Source organism: Pollachius pollachius, assembly GCF_949987615.1.
Source record: "Pollachius pollachius genome assembly, chromosome: 9".
NCBI classification, from domain to species: domain Eukaryota; kingdom Metazoa; phylum Chordata; class Actinopteri; order Gadiformes; family Gadidae; genus Pollachius; species Pollachius pollachius.
In genome coordinates this window covers 3,151,398-3,170,661 of record NC_136942.1, presented here as the reverse complement: position 1 = coordinate 3,170,661, position 19,264 = coordinate 3,151,398, and the positions used below count along the sequence as shown (strand labels likewise).

Here is a 19,264-nt window from a genome sequence, read left to right as displayed (position 1 = left end):
GGCGTGTCGGCTGTGGGCGGGTGGCCCGGCCGGGGGTCTTCCCACCCCGGGGGGTTGAGGGAGGGCAGGGAGGCCGCCGGCCGCCGGGCTCTCCGCGGGGCCCCTGGCAGCCTCTCGATGTCCGGACACTGGAGCCCTGGAGGGGAGCGGGAGGTCGAGAGTGAAAACATTGCAGACGGACAGACGGACAGACGGACAAGGAGCGCCAGCGCTGACCGTGAACCGGATCCTTCCAGAACTATTCGATAGTGTCGCGTGTGCAGGACAATTTATCTCTCACTCCCCCCCAACCAAATTACCCTGGAACGGTCTTGGGTACTTGGTGCAAGTGTGTGACTTTTTGAGAACAAAGTATACCTCGGCACGTATAGTGTTACCAAGGTCGTGTACGGGACGCGGTGCAGGGGGCGTGTTCACCCCCAGACGAACATTTGAGGTTTCTAACTTTCATCCGGCCTCGATCCCCTCCCTGAATCATATCGCGGAATGGTAGGAAACATAGCTTGCCTAACGAAACCCGTGTAGAGAGAGAGATAGCCGGGCGCCCCGCTGGTTCACCGGGAAGGGGCGCGTAGCGTTAAGGCCCAGTGCTAATCGCAGCTAACCGGGTTCTATTCCTGCCCGTGGTGCTTTGCTGCATGTCCTCCCCTCTATCTCCCTTCTCGTCTATCTCCCTCTATCATAGAGCGTAAAAATGCAAAACATAGTGAGGTAGCCTAAACTTTACAACCAGAGCCACACCCTCACTAAAACCAAATTGTACGAGCTCATTCGGGAGAAGTGAGGGTTAGGTGTCTTGCTCGACGACAACCCAATACTTAATACAGGGTTCGAAATAAGTTAAGTTAAGTTATCCTTTATTGTCCCTTTTTGGGGGAAATTCTCTCTCTGCTTTTAACCCACAACAAAGCACCCGGAGCAGCGGGCAGCCGCAGGGCAGTGCCCGGGGAGGAGGTGGGGGTTTCAGGTGCCTTGCTCAAGGGCACCTCATCACCAGCAACCTTCCTGTTGCCGGAAAACCTGCTCCGCCTTCTTGAGCGACTGCTATGCCGCACACCAACGTACATAAACGTACATCAACAAAGCTCCTGTCTATCAAGGCCCCCGGCTGCTGGTCAGCCGGGGGCCTTGATAGACGGGGGCTTTGTTGATGTACGTTTACAGGGCCAGAAGACCCGGAGGTCGGTAGAGTACCAGTGGGTAGAGTACGGTGGGTAGAGTACCAGTGGGTAGAGTACCAGTGGGTAGAGTACCAGTGGGTAGAGTACGGTGGATAGAGTACCAGTGGATAGAGTACCAGTGGGTAGAGTACCAGTGGAGAGAGTACCAGTGGATAGAGTACCAGTGGATAGAGTACCAGTGGGTACAGTACCAGTGGATAGAGTACCAGTGGATAGAGTACCAGTGGATAGAATACCAGTGGGTACAGTACCAGTGGATAGAGTACCAGTGGATAGAGTACCAGTGGATAGAGTACCAGTGGGTACAGTACCAGTGGATAGAGTACCAGTGGAGAGAGTACCAGTGGATAGAGTACCAGTGGGTACAGTACCAGTGGATAGAGTACCAGTGGATAGAGTACCAGTGGATAGAGTACCAGTGGGTACAGTACCAGTAGCGGTGCAGTAGAACTCCAGCCAGTCGTCCAGCGTGTTGCGCACCTTCCGCTGGAGCCTCTTCAACTCTCTCTGCAGCTCCTCCACATGGCCACTTCCTCCTCCTCCTCCTCCTCCTCCACCTCCTCCTCCTCCTCCCCACACCACCCCCGGCTCCTCCAGCCCTGCCACCATCTGGAGCCCCTCCTGGTGGCGCAGGGACGCCTGTCTTACGCCACCGTGTGCACGGGTGAGATCACATGATGGATGAGGAGGAACACATGGCGTTTAGCGTGGGGTCCTAGCAGAAGGTGACTCAGCGCTTGCCTGTGAGGGGGGAATTCAGGGACTCCGGGACGCATCAGATGTGGGAGAAAAGGTGGTTCTTTTGGTTTGGTCAGGTGCAACTACTCCCAAAAGGGAGGCTAAAGGTTGTATCAGCGATGTTGGGTGACGTCACTGCTGTCGGTGTTTGAAGCGAGGTCCCGAACAAACAGAGCCAGCTCGCCCCTCCCTTCCGTGTTTCGTGCATCCAGTAGAAACTATCATGAACGCAGCGCAGAACCCCACAAACCCCCGCCCCTTGACGGTGATTGGTTGGAAAACTATTTATTTGGGTTTTGAGTGGTTGGTAGTACTATTTGTTTTTGTGTACGATCTCGGAGCATAACCTGCCTACAGAGACGCGTTTGACGGCCGGCTTATGGGGCGGGCAGCTAGCGGACCGTGATGAAAGATCAGATGAATGCGACCATTTATGTTACGGCCTAGAAACGCTGATACAACCTTTATTGAAGGTCAAAAATAAAGGCCATTTGGATACTAAAGAATAGAGTGACACATACTGTACGATAAAATAATCCACTTAATGGTATTGCTTTGTAACTGCTGTGACATCACCATCATCGTCCTGATCACCATCACAAAAGAACGAATGAAATGATCTCACGGTTTGGCCTGGCAGTAGACTGCTCTCTGCGCTGTGCCCAGGAACCCTCCTCTTTGTAAGCATTGGCTCCTTGAGGGACATTAACCTCTGGTTGGGCTTCACATACGCCTAGAGGATCGCAACCCGCATGATTGAGGATTAAACACGCTTGCAATCGGCTACCCGAAGATACTGTTTGTCTGCTCTTTGTTCACTCAGGTACTGTCGACGGTACCATGTCTGTGGGCGGGGGCATGCTGGCCAGGGCCGAGAGGGGGAGTTGGACCGTTTCTCCTTGACACTTGAAGCGGAGCAGGCCAGAAGTGCCATTCAGTAGTTTGACAGAGATTGAATCTGAGACCTGTGGACACCAAAAGAAAGGAAAAGAAAATTGGAATGTGCTTGAGAATTGCATTTGTAGCCCACAATCTATGCAGGAGCTTCAGGATATATAGGATGTCTTTTTTTTAGGATAACATCACAAGGTCTGCGATGAATCATTGATATTCATGTGAAAGTCATTGGTTATTCATTGATTTGATTTATGGTGCGTCTGATGCACATACTGTATAGATGATATCTGAACTGCCAGAAGCCATTGTGAGACCATTGTATTTATTGTTGTCCGTAATCATCCATCACTAAGACACATGGCACACCCCTTATCTCCGTACACACAACCGTATACTATCATATATCAGACGATCATAGGCTTTTGTTGGCCACTTGGATAGCCAATGGGCTGGATTACAAGTATAGTTGGGGTGGGGTCCATAGAGGTTTAAATTATCTTTGATTATTGGTTCATTCAACATGATTTGCAGATGTGAAAAGATCTTCTTCCACAGCTTAAGCCAAATTATAAGTGGAAAGAAAAACAGATTTACCCTCAACCCTCACCTGTATGAGAACCCTCTCCTTGGAGCCTGAACCCCTCAGCCAGGACCACTCTTTGGTCACGGTGCCGTCCGGGCCACAAAGCTTCCCCCCAGCTCGGTCCCAAACAGCCGAGACCACCCCACTAAAGCCAAGAGACACGACCACTGCTTGCTGAACTTATAAACTTGAAATGTTTAAAACTTGTGATGTTTGTACAATGTATTGAAGTGTTGTATATAAAGTGTTTCTGACTTTTGTGATGCAGATAGGTTTTTTGTACTGGAGGTGTGTTTATATGTCTGCGTATTGTTATTTATGTTATGTGGACATCAGGAAGAATAGCGACCACAGCTGTGGAAGCTAACGGGGATCTGAATAAAGATGACGATAACTCGAGTGCATCATCCACTCTGTTCAGAATATACAAATCATCAAAACAGCTCTACGTCATGCGCTGCGCATGACGTAGAGCTCATTGAACAATCATCCCCTTTTCCGGGTTTTTGCGATGGAGGGCGGAACCTCGGAGTCACCTCGCGGCATGCGTAGCGGCGCCGCGCCCAAACACGGTCATGCTAGCGACGACCGCGGGGTTCGGGCCGTCGCTGAACACGTTGGTGTAGAAGCCTCCGCCGGGCAAACCCGATCCGGTCTGGCACACCGCCACGCCACCGGACGGGTAACTGAGACGCAACCGCTAAGGGTTCAAGGGGTCAGACGGAATGGCAAGCGCGTGCACGTGCACACGCGCACGCGCACACATACACATCGCCCTACGCTGAACTATTTTGAATAAATATTTTTTAAATATAACTTTTTTATTTTACCTAATTTTATCAATTTCTCCTTGTTGCACCGTGGTCGGGAGACAAGCGCAATTTCTAATCCTCTGTTTGTCTGGTACATATTTTTGAATTGCCAACAGAGCTGACTTTGACTTTGACTTGACCTTGAGCTAAACTTGAAATTACAACCGTTTGCGGGTTTTGTGCGGAAAGCTTTTCTCACGAGAGAAAGGATACTAGACGACGGAGGAGCCGTCCGGGGTGCCGTAGTGCAGCTTCCGTTCAGACGGGTCCTCTCGGTTCACCTGTGGGATCTGGGGCATCCCATTGACGAGGACGAAGGGGCGCTGGTTGTCCACGGTGGCCCTCTTGTTTCTATAGTGGGACCGGACCGCTCCGTAGTGGCGGACTACGGGAGGCTTGTCCAGACCTCTCTCTCGGTCTCTGGTGGCTTGCAGCTGTCTGTGTGACGGTGGGTTCAGTCAATGTGTTGAACGAGCTGCTACGGGATGTGATTGGATGTGATGTATAGAAGGCTTTTGACGTGATGCATAGAAGCATGGCTTTAACCATCCATCGCAGCGCATTTAGACTGTTTTATATCTCCAGATCTAAACCCTATACCTGCTCCTTAACAACATGTATCTAAGACCCCACTATCCATTGCTTCGGATAGAAGGATCTGCTAAACAACAACAACAGCAACAACAACAACAAAGAGACAATAGGAAAAGTACTACGCCGCGTGAGTCGAATGACTAAAGGCCTCAAAATAGCATGTTAAAATAGAAACACAGCACAACACAATACAACCCTGGTATTTCAGCAGGGTTCGTCAGCGCTGATCAAACCAACGTGTCTCCCGACTCACATGGGTATCCGGGCGCTTTGCAGCCGCCGGAGCACCCACCGCCACACGGCACTCCTCTGGGGCTCCTCGTAGCACAGCCCCGCGGCCTCCACGATCCATCCTACACAACACACGGCCGTCAGTCCAGCCCTAGGGAGGGGGGCAGGTGGACGTACCGGGGCATGGTCGGTCACAACCAAAGCCCATCACAAGTGTTTTTCACGAAAGGCGTTTGATCTCGCTTATTTTGGCTGTAGGATTCAAATGACACGGTCGAGTGTAGCATGAAGACCCGAAAGGGAACCGTCGACGTGTCCATCGTCATCAGGTATAACGTAAACACCTCCGGGCCATACCTTGGTCCTTGCAGATCTTTGAAGACATGGAGAAGCTGATGCTGGAAGAGGCATTAGCTGTGGGATCACAAGGGGATGGATATGAATATTTTAGGGGACCCACACATATTAAACACCCATCTTTCATTGTTGGTTGAGGAGGCCATTGCGCTCCACAATACTCAATGTTAAGACTGATATTGAACTGCTTAACTGCTTATCTGTAGGCAGCACGCATTGCACCAGCGAGGCTATACATCATATTGTCCCATAAGATAAACTCTCGTCACACCAAATGTGCCCTCTATCTCAAATAGTTTTTCCCCTTTGTGTTTATCGTATTCCCAAAGGATGTTTAGTGACTTGTGTGAAATATATGTATCAGATCGAAGAACTTGCTGTGCTGTGACGTGATCTCTGCCTACCTCTGTCTTTGTGTGCGTCAGGGGAAGAAGCCCTCGTTGGTAAATCTGGTCGTGGTTTTACTTTCCTCTCGGAGGGAAGTTTTGGGGAGGACTTCTTCTTTTTCAGTTTTCTCACGCTGTCTACGATGAGCTCCTTCGGCGTATTCTTATCGGCCGCTGGGATATGTGATTTCAGGTTCAGAGCGTGTTCGGCGCAGTCGGCCACTTGAAAGGGACTTTTCCCACTTAACGCAACAGCGGTCAGATCTTCTGACGAGCAGTTGAGGATGTTGACGAGACCCCGTGGGATACAGCCCTCCTCGGGCCACTGGTACTGGGAGAGAAGGGACTCCAGTTCACCCAGCAACTCAGGGGCAGCATCCTTATAGGCTCCCAGCGGATCGACCACTTTATGGTCTGGGATCCTACCACTAACGTTAGATTCGCCGTTGACCGTGTGGTCTTTATTCTTCCCAATTGACCCACGTGACTGTGTATGGGCATTGTTCTCGTCGTCGTCTTCTTTAGTCAAACAAAGTTTGTTCTTAGAAGAGCTAGGAGGAAATGCATTGCAGAAATGTTAATTGTAGTCAATACATGAGTGATACAAACCAATTTTAAAAAGGATAAGGCAATTGGTCACAACAAGGTCAATGCTCGTTGTAGTTCACCTATGCACTGTTTCCGCCCAGAGGGCGCCTTCGTCTGCCAAACTAAAATGCAGAACGCGCGTCCCCGATGATCGATCCCGCGCTGTTGGCTGGAGATAAGATGCATTCATAGACCTTATTCAAAAGTAGGCCTACTATAAGCACACAACTTACTTCATCTTGGAATTGTGAGGGACTGTCCTACCTGGTCAAAGAAGTACAGCGGTCCGGTTTTAAACTCTCTCCGTGCGCCCAGAGAAGACATGATTACCCCCAATGCGTCCAGTCCTTCAACGGCCTGGAACCGAGTCCGGACTTGGACAATATCGTAGACCTACCCATATGGTTATGAAACAGTAACGATGAATTCTATGTGGTGTAATTTGACTTTGACCTGAAACGTCCATTAGTTGTATCGGTGTTGCCTGGATACAGTGCGCCCGGCCGCTTTCCAAACGCCCCTGTAATAACCACACTACGAGTGATCTCCGCAGGACAGTAGCCTACATCTAATGTTATCGAGTAGCGTACATTGGCATAAAAAAAAACCCCCACTTTGCTATCACAGAGAAACGGCTCGTTTAGAAACATGAACACCTACCCTGCGCACTCTGCCGCGCGGCCCAGGTGCGCCTCGCGACCCGGTAACCGGAGACCGTGCTGGGAGGTAATTGGAAGGGAAATGTGCCTCAGCACGGAGAAAGTGGTCATCCTAGCGTGCATTGCAGCATCTGCAGGTCATCTGCAGAGGACATGAGAACCGCAAAGCCGGGCTAAAATGGATTATTTGCATTTCTAACTGCATGTATACACGAGACTTGAATCGTAATATATTTTATTCATTCGTTTGATTGTCATTTTGTTTTGTGTTGTGTTTTAAAGGAAATACAGATTAACTGATGTCCTATTCGGGGCCAGTTGTTGCGTTGTGATAGTTGTAGACCATCATTGGCTGGGACCCCTCCAGTACAGGCTACACTTTCTGTTGTGACCACTGGAGGCTCCGAGCAGCCGGCGTCTGCATCACTTCGGCTGTCGGTCGCAGAGGATGGCGGAGCTACTGTCCCAAGTGGAGCCTGAACTTCTCAACGGGGTCGTCCCGACCGAGGAGAGGGGAGACGGCGACGCGTCGGAGTCAGTGAAGAAAAGGAGGAGGAAAAAGAAGAAGAGCAAGACACTCGCTCCAGGTAAGCGAGACACATGCCGATGAAGAATCGTTGAGGAAAAAATAGCGCAATATTTGTCCCCCTCTGGCTACACGAGAGCATCAGATATGCGGGACGGGACCCCTGTCAGCGGTACACTATGATCCATCGGAAAAAGTGAGATGTTCTTTCTTCCCCGAATGAGGACGTTCAAACCAGTTTTTTTTTAACGCTGACAGTTTCTCAAATAACCACAGCCTTTGTTTATAAGATTATACGATATGGTTGCAAACTCTAATAAATCTGTTAAATGTGGTTCATTCTATGCATCCCTCATAATTGTAAAACATTATGTGAGGGGAAATGTCCACAGTTTGGTGCAACAAGATCACAACCACAGTCGTGTGAACAAACCAAAAAAAACATTATGTACTCGCTGAACGATGATCGACCTGTATTTGCCTCACCACGTAAATACCGTTTCATTTCAAGCACGAGTTATCGAATTGGCCCAAAGTGCATGTGGAATGTTTTACTACAAAGCGCGGCCACTGAAGGTCTCGTGACATAATGCTGCAAGGTACACGTGTCCTTGAGGTGATTGATCCCCAGGTATAGGAAGTCATTATGCGTCGCGCCTGCCAACTTGTGAACACAGTTGATGCACTTTCTTTCAATGACTCCCAGCCAGAAAGCATTTACTGACATTTGTTTTAACTGTATGTGTGTGAGAGAATGTTTGATTGTGAGTTTGGTGTGTTGTGTTTGTTTGCATGTGTATGTTTGTGTGTTTGTCTGTGCGTGCTTGTATTTGCTGACATATCCATTTCATGTATTTCCTTTCATGCATATGTATGTTTTGTTACTGTGTGTGTGTGTGCGCGCCTGTGTACGTGTGTGGGTGTTCATGGGCGTATGTGTGTGCGTGTGTTCGTGTGCATTGACGTATGTGTGCGCGTGTGTGTTTGCATGGACGTATGTGTGTGTGTGTGTGTGAGCGTGCGCGTGTGCGTGTGTGTGTAGTGTGTGACATTGCAGCAGGGACAAACCCCACGGAGAAGGAGGAAGAGGACGTCAAAGGTGTGAGCGAAGCACTCCAACAGTTGGAGGAGCAAACTCTGGAGGACAAGGAGAAAGACGAGGATGGAGACGAAGGTAACCCTCTCTCCTCATCATCATCATCATCATCATCATCATCCTCAGCGTCATTCCCATCCTCCTCCTCCTCCTCTTCCGTAGCATCCTCATTCTCATCCTCTTCTTCATCATCAGCCGGGCGATGGGCCGAGCTGATGATGAAGATGATGTACAGTGTAGAGTGGAGATAGGGGTGAGAAGTGTGTGTGTGTGTGTGTGTGTGTGTGTGTGGGGGCGGGGGGTAGATGTACATCGTGGTCGGTCACAATCCAATAACCGCCTCCATTTTAGAAGCATAGCAGCATTGGGATGTTGGTATTTTGTCATTTGTAATTGTGTATTGGTCATCAATCGTAAAATGACGCGTCATTATGGGTCGACATTGTTGTGGTTGCTACCAGCACAGTGTTTCTCACGAGAGATGTGACAAAAAGAGTCACTATATAGGTGGATTAACATTGATTTAGGATTTTTGAGGATTGCCACTCTCGCGTCCTCTCAATATGGCAGAGCCTTGCCAACAAAAACTCCCATGATGCATTCTGATGTACAAGCCCTATTGTCTCTGTAATGTGATATGGGATTTTGTGACACCTGCCGGGACGCTTGCCCGGTCCTCCATCCACATCGCTCGGCTTACAACGCGGGGACGGGAACAAAACCAATGTTTCGTTGTTTTTCCTCTTTGCCCCTCGTCAGAAGGAGACGAGGGAGAGAACTCTGCGGGGAAAAGGAAGAAGAAAAAGAAGAAAAAGAAAGGTGGTGAGCTACTGCACCGCCGTGCCCCCGCGTCTGACGACAGAAAAGATAGCGCTGGCGTCGGTTCATTACCGCTCCACTGTAACCTCAACTCCTGGCCACGCTCGAAGGGCTCCCAACACCGCGAGTCAAACGCACTCGCTGCACAGCCACACTGTATGTATAGACACACAATCTAGATTCTCTGCATCGTTGCAGGGCAACCTTGAGCAAACCCAATTCATTCACGCTACAACGCAACGACTACAACATCAGCACCAGACCTGCCGGTAGTGCATGAGCTGCATGAGTGCTTCTCCTTACACAGATTAAGCAATAGTACGGCTAAGGACGTGAATGCATGGGGTGCTTTATGAGTCCGCCCGGCTGTACAATAGGAATGTAAGTGGAGGACGTCTCCCCCTCTCTCTATGTGGGGCACAGCGAAGGGACAGACTGACCCCCCCACCGTCCCTATCTGCGAGCTCTATCCCGGCGGGGACTTCCCGAAGGGAGAGGAGTGCGAATACCCACCGTCAAAAGACGGGTACGTGACCTCCCGGCTACACGCGCCCCTCCCCTCGCTGTATGCTGATGGCTTCCTACACGCCTGTGTGCATGTGTGTGTGTGTGTGTGTGTGTGTGTGTGTGTGTGTGTGTGTGTGCATGTTTGTGTTTGCGCAGGTGTGTGTGTGTGTATGTGTGTGTGCATGTGTGTGTGTGGGTGCATGTGTGTGTGTGTGCGTGTGTGTGTGTGTGTGTGTGTGCATGTGTGTGTGTGTGTGGGTGCATGTTTGTGTTTGCGCAGGTGTGTGTGTGTGTGTGTGTGTGCATGTGTGTGTGTGTGCATGTTTGTGTTTGCACAGGTGTGTGTGTGTGTGTGTGTATGTGCATGTGTGTGCGTTGGTGCATGTTTGTGTTTGCGCGAGTGTGTGTGTGTGTGTGCTTGCGCAGGTGTGTGTGTGTGTGTGTGTGTTCATGTGTTTACTACGCAGCAGCAATTCGTTCTGACACATTTCCCCCCCCCGCGACGGAAAAGCAAGGTTCCCTCCCCAGCCCGGCGGCAGCCTGCGCCCCGTCAGATATCACATTACTCCACATCTGCATAATGAGTCAATAACACCTTCCCCCTATCGCATACCTGTCCGCCCCCCCCGCCACCAGGCGCAGTGCAGCATGGAGGACCACCAGCGAGGAGAAGCGGGTGCTGGATAAGGCCAACGAGGAGATGTGGAGCGACTTCAGGCAGGCGGCCGAGGCCCACCGCCAGGTGCGGGCGTACGTCCGCACCTGGATCCAGCCCGGCATGGCCATGATCGACATTTGGTGAGATGTGATCGGGACGGTATTAAAACACCGTCCGCGTCTGACTCGGCGCGATTTGGTCACGCAAGCTAGGGGGGAGTTTGACCCGGTGTAGTGCTTGGTTCGATGTACAATTACAATTAGGGCATTTAGCAGACGCTTTTATCCAAAGCGACTTACATCAATTAATATACGCATTGACACACCGACGGCAGAGCCAACCATGCAAGGCAACAGCCAGCTCGTCAGGAGCAGTTAGGGTTAAGTGTCTCGCTCAGGGACACATCAACACTCAGCTAGGAGGAGCTGGGGATCGAACTAGCAACCTTTCAGTTACAAGACAACCGCTCTAGCTCCTGAGCTAAGCGGTGTGGAGGAGTTGATGTATCGCTTCAACTCCTCCACATGGAGATTCAGTGGCTGTGTCCGCCTAGCTTACTCATCAGATACTCGTTGTACATGCACTCAAATACATACACTCATTAGCCAGACCTTTTAATCCGAAAGGACTTAAAAGGGAGTTTGACGAGTCAAACTTCAATTCCCATTTTTCCCCTTCCCCTCTTTCTGGTTCCCCTGCCCCATGACCCTGCCCCTCACCGTGTGCCCCAACCCCCCGCCTGGCGTTACGTTGCTCACGGGCCCGGGCAGCGAGCGGCTGGAGGACTGCTCCCGCAGGCTGATCAAGGAGAACGGGCTGCAAGCCGGCCTGGCCTTCCCCACCGGCTGCTCCATCAACCACTGCGCCGCCCACTACACCCCCAACGCCGGGGACCCCACTGTGCTGCGCTACGACGACGTCTGCAAGATCGACTTCGGAACGCACGTCAACGGTACGGACGCTCTACGCCGGACGGGCGGACGACGCGTTGAACGAATCCAATCGGATGAATGATTATTCGTATAGTGCATGTTTTCCTAAATAAGAAAATAGCACGGGTCAAAAAAAACTACATCTGAATTAAATGGTGAAATGAGGATACACACACTCTACATTTTGATTTCAAATTTTAAAACATTAAAAAGGCGAATCAATTAACAAGAAAGGAGAAAGAGATGAGAGAATAATTGTCCAGAAGTGAAAGCAAGGCGAGTGTCTGTGTTCTAATGCCGAGGAAAGCAGTGAAAGCAGCATCACCGTCCGTTAATCTGCTGGTTCAGCACCGCTCCGGCGTCAGCTGGAAGTATTAATCAAGCACCCCCTTTGGGGCGCACATCGCCACCCGTGGAAGCCCTTATTGAATGGATGCTGTGAGATAATGTGTGGACGCCCTGGCGCGTCACACAGCCAGGATGATAACGTGTGTACGCCTTGATGCCCCCCAGGTCGGATAATCGACTGCGCCTTCACCGTCACCTTTAATCCCAAGTACGACAGGCTGCTGGAGGCAGTGAAGGACGCCACCGACACAGGCATCAGGGTAACACCGCTCGGGGGAATTGAAAAACACCCTCCCCAGTCGCTGCCCCATAAATCGTGGTCACCGCAAAGAGACTCAGGACCCGGCGATGATTTAACTTGTCACCCGTGTCACAGACTCTCAGGCCCTACTTACCCGTGTCCGTGTAAACGCCTCTCTCTCTCTCCCTCTCTGTCTCTCTCTCTCTGTCTCTCTCTCTCTCGCTGTCTCTGTCTCTGTCTGTCTCTCTCTCTCTCTCTATCTCTCTCTCTCTGTGTCTCTGTCTCTCTCTTTCTCTCTCGCTCTCTCTCTCTCTCCCTCTCTCTCTCTCTCTCTCTCTCTCCATCTCTCTCTCTCTCTCTCTCTCTCTGTCTCTGTCTCTCTCTCTCGCTGTCTCTGTCTCTCTCTCTCTCTCTCTCTCCCTCTCCATCTCTCCCTCTCGCTCCCTCAGTTTGCAGGGATTGATGTGCGCCTGTGTGATGTGGGTGAGACCATCCAGGAAGTCATGGAGTCATACGAGGTGGAGATCGATGGGAAGACCTACCAAGGTATTGTTTTTATACTGCGCTGTTTATTTTGGGATTTAGCAGGAAAACCTCATTCCAAAGTGCCTCGTGGTGAGTGTGTATTCCTTTAGGAGCAGGTAGAGGTTGATCTTGCTCAAGGGTTCCTATGCAGGTAGACTGGGCACACTGGGACTTGAGCCCAGAACCTTTAAGCAAGGGAAGTGAAACCGTTTAACCGCTTGAGTACCTGGCCCCCTGCTCAAATGAATATTATTAATAGCATGCATCCTGCTCAGATGATTCATGAATGTCATTATGAGGGCCGGATCAGGCCACAGATCTGTGTTCAGCACCCGGGTTTGCTGTGTTCTTTTGCAGTGAAGCCGATAAGGAACCTGAACGGCCACTCTATCGGTCAGTACCGGATCCACTCAGGGAAGACCGTCCCCATCGTGAAGGGGGGTGAGGCCACCCGGATGGAGGTTGGTTCATAACTCTCCGTTCATTGGCTACTGGTCTGGTACCGCTTGACAATGAAGATACATTCATTCATTAATTAACCATTAATTAACATGAGTAAATGAAGTCATAAGCATTATTATGTAGCATGAGATAGGGGTTTAGGCCTAGGGTTAGTGGGTTAATAGTTCAAATAATAGTTAGTTAACAGGAACAACATAAGTCAACGTAACACCATTAGCTAATGACAACTAGACCATAAGTAAAGCGTCTATTTACTGTAAGTGTTTGCTTAACACTGCATCAACAAATATGAATGAATCGTTTATTGTATATATAATGTTCCCTTATTGTAAAGTGTTAGCGATCACAATTGGGCAAGGACTGGATCCCGGAAAAAGGGGAGTGCGATCCAAACCCAACGTTAATTTATCGGCATGTCTGCAATCAAAGTCGTTCTTTACGGCCTGACCTTGATTATGCAATAAACACCCTTCTAAAATGTTGCATTACGAGTGCAGCCGGACTAAGTGTGGGACAGCTAGGATTACAACTGAGCTACGGAACGCTCACATTTACTGCCGCCGCAATCCTCCACTCGCCCTGTTGGGCGGTTTAATTACACCATCAACGGCATTACCGGCCCGGTCCTGTATCGACACCTTCAGGGGTAATACCACTGCAAGAATAACACTGTTAAAGTTAACGCACTCCCTGTCCTCGTGGTGAAGGGAGGGAGAGAGAGAGAGAGAGAGAGAGAGAGAGAGAGAGAGAGAGAGAGAGAGAGAGAGAGAGAGAGAGAGAGAGAGAGAGAGAGAGAGAGAGAGAGAGAGAGAGTCAGACAAAGACGTCAAAATGAACTTCCTGTGGTGACAGCTGTGATGTCACTGAGTGTTTTTTTGCTGCACAGCTGTGATGCCAGCACTGTTTGGACCGAAGTGAGGAATTTAATTGGCACACTGCTGACTCAAGCTTTTCACCTGACGGCACACACAGTGTGTGTGTTTGTGTGTGTGTGTGTGTGTGTGTGTGTGTGTGTGTGGGGCCGTTAGTTGGTGATGGTGTGTGTGAGTGCAGGTATGTGTGTGCATGTCTGTCTGTTATGGTGTGTGTTTACAGGTTTGTGTGTGTGTGTGTGTGTGTGTGTTCATGCTCATTTCTGTTTGTGTGTGTTTGTGTAAATGCCAGTGTGTGTGTATGCACATGCTTGTGCGTGTGCATGATTGTTTGTGTGTGTGTGGGGGTGTGGGTGTGTGTGTGTGTGTGTGGGGGGGGGGGGGGGTCGTCAGGCATGCTGACGATGCAGCTCTTCGCGTTGTGTTTTCTACGAGCCAAGGTGTGTTGCCGTAACAGAGCCCTTACCGCTCCATTGTGGTCGGGGGGGCTCTAGTCTGGAGTGGCAACTGGGCGGGCCATATGGCTGCCAGCACTCTGACTGATTATCCAGAGAGAGAGAGAGACAGAGAGAGAGAGAGAGAGAGAGAGAGAGAGAGAGAGAGAGAGAGAGAGAGAGAGAGAGAGACAGAGAGAGAGAGAGAGACAGAGAGAGAGAGAGAGACAGAGAGAGAGAGAGAGAGAGAGAGAGAGAGAGAGAGAGAGACAGAGAGAGAGAGAGAGAGAGAGAGAGAGTCACACACGGACAGAGTGTAGAGAGAGAGTGTCGCAGTGTTATCAGCTAATACCACAGAGACGTATGCACAAAAATGAACAACCATGCACTGATACCCCCCCCCCCCCCCCCAGTCGCTGAACCACGCCTAACAGATAGGCCTCCCAGTGAGGCAAGGGAGAGGGGTCGCGGGGGGTGGGAAGCCACGAGGAGACAAGAAAGACGCGACCGTCATTAATGGACTGCACAGCGACCGTGTTCAGCAGTCTTCCACCCGGGCTCTGAGTTATGAGTCCATTTACACTCCAGCCCCCGGAGGGGGAGAGAAAAGGTCATCCCACGGCCAGTAGGGGGTTCTCCTCTTCTTCTGTCAGTGTCTTCTCGGTGACCTCCGCTGGCATGATCTCATTCAAGTTCCCCCGAGGTTAAATGAACGTCGGAACAGCACAGGCTGAGCTGAAACGCGTTTTTAAAACATGTACGATGGACAGACAACAATTCCCCCTACCCCAAACCCCCGAAATGACTGAAACTCAGGGATGGACTGGGACAACATTTTGGCGTTGGACTTTAGGTTGAAGAGGCCTTTTATCGGACCGCGGGAATTAAATAGCGCGTGTAGAATTTTGCCACTGTGTAAAATAATAAAAACTAGTCCTTACACGTGGATATGCGGGTTGCAACTACATGTTACTAGCTGCGTTTCAATCTCCCTGCTTTGGTGCGAATTTTGAAGATTCGAACCAGTAAACGGTGATGGAAACACCAAAATTTGCATATAAATCCTCTAATTCCCCAAAAGGTTTTTCCGGTTACTTGAGGTGGTTTTTGACTTATGCAAAAGAGAGTAAATGCGCAAAATGGGAGATGGAAACACACTTTTCGAAACAGCTGTGACATAGCGAACATTGAACACACGGGACTGACAACATCTTTTCCGATTTCCGCATAACGACCGGCCATAGCAACCCCGCCGACATCAACTTGTAGTGTCAATATATCAATATTTTTAAGCGTTTGTATATCCTTTAAATATATCCTCTAAAAAGTCCATGGAACAGATGGCCAATGTCAATAATAGATACGCGTGGACCGATGAGGAGGTTAAACTTTTCCTTGCTCTCATCAAAGAAAAAGTGTGTAGTTTTCCGCTCCAACCACTTGGAAACGCTAATTAGAATTGATTTTTTGCGAAAAGATTAAAGATTCGCTTCACCTTTAGATGGAAACGTGACTACTGTTAGGATGTGCTGAAAGTTCCCACATCACGCAATGAAACGTCTTCTCCTTCTCCCGTTCTGTCGCCCTGACCCCAGGAGGGGGAAGTGTACGCCATCGAGACCTTCGGCAGCACGGGCAGAGGAGCCGTCCACGACGACATGGAGTGCTCGCACTACATGAAGAACTTCAAAGTGGGGCACGTGCCCATCAGGTGGGACACTACCCCGTACCCCTCTGAGCTTCGGCGTCTCGGTGTTTGAGGCGGGATGTCCGTTGTGAACGTTATTTGTTTTAGGTCGATGTGGCATACTGTGTGTTCTCATCATATATTTCCTTTTTCGCAACACTCGTCGATCATTGGAATGCTCCGCTTAAGTTTATTTATTTAGATTCACGTCCCGTATTACTGCAATGTATATATATTCCTATATAAAACGATACCATTTGATGGATGTTTTCAGTTCCCTGGATATGCATACATTCTGAGCATGAGTTGAGCCCCTCACTCACCCTGGCAGTGTTCAGGCCATGCTGAGCTGCTGTCCTCCGTGGTTAGGCCATTTAGTCTTTGTTAACACAGCTGACATTGGTCACACTGTGGGTCATCTGATCATATGACCTATATACATCCCCTCTTCAAATTGGTCTCACCATTTGCCTAAAGAAGACCCAATAGGGTCATAACGTTGCTGTTCATTTTTTATGATCAAATATGGGAGCTTAAGCAGTGCTGCGGACATTACATTGCTTTCACTCAATATCACTTGATTTGTCCTGCTCCTGGCCGGAAGGTGGGATGTGCACGCAGCTACCTTCCTCCTGTGTGGCTCAGCTGAGATCCGTAGAGCCACACAGGAAGAATTATTGGGGAGGAATCTACCAGTCCTCTGAACGACTCCTTCTCCAACGCCCCCCGTGTGTGTGTGTGTGTGTGTGTGTGTGTGTGTGTGTGTGTGTGTGTGTGTGTGTGTGTGTGTGTGTGTGTGTGTGTGTGTGTGTGTGTGTGTGTGTGTGTGTGCGTGCGTGCGTGTGCGCGTGTGTTCCTCCAGGCTCCCCAGGGCCAAGCATCTCCTGAACGTGATCAACGAGAATTTCGGCACGCTGGCGTTCTGCCGGCGGTGGCTGGACCGCCACGGTGAGAGCAAGTACCTGATGGCGCTGAAGAACCTGTGCGACCTGGGCATCATCGACCCCTACCCCCCGCTGTGTGACACCAAGGGCAGCTACACGGCGCAGTACGAGCACACTATCCTCCTCCGGCCCACCGCCAAGGAGGTGGTGAGCCGCGGGGACGACTACTGACCCCCCCCTGGGGGGCCCAGGGCGACAGCACACGACACATTATGCAATTACTACGATTACCCAGTGAGCCTTTGGAATCGCTCCTCGCTTGCGCGGCAGATCTTTCCAGATCATGTTTTAGATTTAGGACAACGAGAGAACGACTCCTGTGGTCTGCTTGTGTTTATTTATTTATTTTTTTTCTTCAAAGGATCAAGCCAAGTATTTAAAAAGAGAACATATCGTAGAGCAAAGCTTAGCGTTGTCTTGGTTATCCATTGCTGTACCGCTTTTAGGAGATATGCAAACGAAACCTATACAAAGATTAAAGCAAAAAATACCGTAAGGGCTTGGCCGCCGTCCTCCCCCAGTGTTGCGCGCCCATTGCGGATCCCGCGGAGAAATATTGAATGTTATGAAACGATTTATATTACTAGATTTCTTTGCTCTATTTTAATTTGATGCAGTTTTCTAAGTAATAAATCGGTATGAATCTTATTTTAAATCCCATCTCATTATTTCATTCTGTGAAATCCTATGCTACCTGAAAAAACACAATTTAGAATGAATTCTATCTTTCAGCCAACAGAGGGCAGTATTTAACACATTATCCCCGCAGCTGAATATATACATGAAAGACCAACGATAGCAATAGACTTAAGTAGAATCTCACCATGAAATATTAAAGACACAATTTCGGATGAAGAATGACCCACGTATCGCGCGGTTTCCCGACTGCCATCAATTTTCCTCATAAAACTCCACATGTAGGACACACAGGCAATATCATCACGGAATGTCTCTGGTGATTTCAGACTGCATTAGCCGCTGCGGGCTTTAATACCTCTGTGTCCTTTACATGTTCACCGTGGGCCCTTACTCTCAGTTGTGGGAGTTCTCTGCGACAAGGACACTGAGGAGGAAGATGATGATGATGTTGATGCTGATGATGATGTTATATTTGAAAGAATTCATCATGTCTCCACACAGGCTGTTTTCCCTATTCCGTCGAGACGACCTGGAAACTATTCTTAACTTTGGCCTGGCTAATATGGCCATCTGAACTCCAGCGGCTTGATTCCACCGCCAGGTTTGGCAGAATATTTATTTTAGGGTGTAAGGGAGCTGCAGAGGTGTCTCTTACTCACTCACTCATTCACACAAACACACAAGCACACACAAAAACACGCACACACACACACACACAAAAACGGGTGATATAAAGTGCAGATCTGAAGCTATTCAGACATTGCGGGCGACTAAACAGCGGGACTATGATCCCATTATAACAGGATAGTCCAGTGGGTGGGTCCCAGTGTGATGGTGGTTGGTTCAAACCCCTGTGTCAGCAGTCAGTGCAGGCATCCTTGAGCGAGATGCTTCCTGCGCATCAATGAAGGACCCTGCGATCATGCAAAAGAAAAATGGCTGTGGTGGCTAAATTGCATCTCCAGAATAAAAAGCTATGAAACGGGGTGACAACTCCAGTGAGGACAGGAACACCGCTGGCGCCCCGGGACTGCGGGGGTCAAAGGTTAGCGTGTCGGGGTCTTGTGCGACAGCAGGCTGGACAGGAGCCCAGTCGCTAGAAGTGTTGGGATTAAGAGCACTTATTTCTTTAATGTCTTTTTATTTCTCCCTTTTGCCCCTGACGCTCCCTCCAGGAGTTATTCGTTCTGACCCGCAGTCCCAGCCTCAAGCCAAGGACAAGCAGAACACACACACACACACACACACACACACATACGCATGCACCGGCTCAAACATACACAAGCGCACACACACACACGCATGCTCTCTCGCACGCTCGCACACAAACACACACACACACACAGACACAAGCATATGAGCACGAGTACTCACCCACCCATCCACACTCACACACACACATGCGTGCGCACTGACAAACACACACATGAGCACAAGCACACACACACACAAGCGCGCACATGCACAGACACGAACACGACTGCACACACACACACACACACACGCACACACCATCAGAGAGGGTGCGAGAGATACCAGACTGTAGAA

General features: G+C 49.8%; 1 protein-coding gene across 1 annotated transcript; it reads left to right on the top strand.

Moving 5' to 3' along the window:
* Positions 1-7,474: 7,474 nt before the first annotated feature.
* LOC307080277 (methionine aminopeptidase 2-like) lies at positions 7,475-17,248 on the top strand (the record flags this gene model as incomplete). The annotated part of the gene is made up of 11 exons (XM_079742925.1): positions 7,475-7,613; positions 8,595-8,726; positions 9,408-9,470; positions 9,891-9,993; positions 10,611-10,772; positions 11,403-11,584; positions 12,078-12,172; positions 12,603-12,699; positions 13,036-13,139; positions 16,042-16,157; positions 16,996-17,248. The coding sequence occupies 11 exons, from the start codon at positions 7,475-7,477 to the stop codon at positions 17,246-17,248; spliced, it is 1,446 nt and encodes a 481-aa protein (XP_079599051.1).
* Between the last annotated feature and the right edge of the window lie 2,016 nt (positions 17,249-19,264).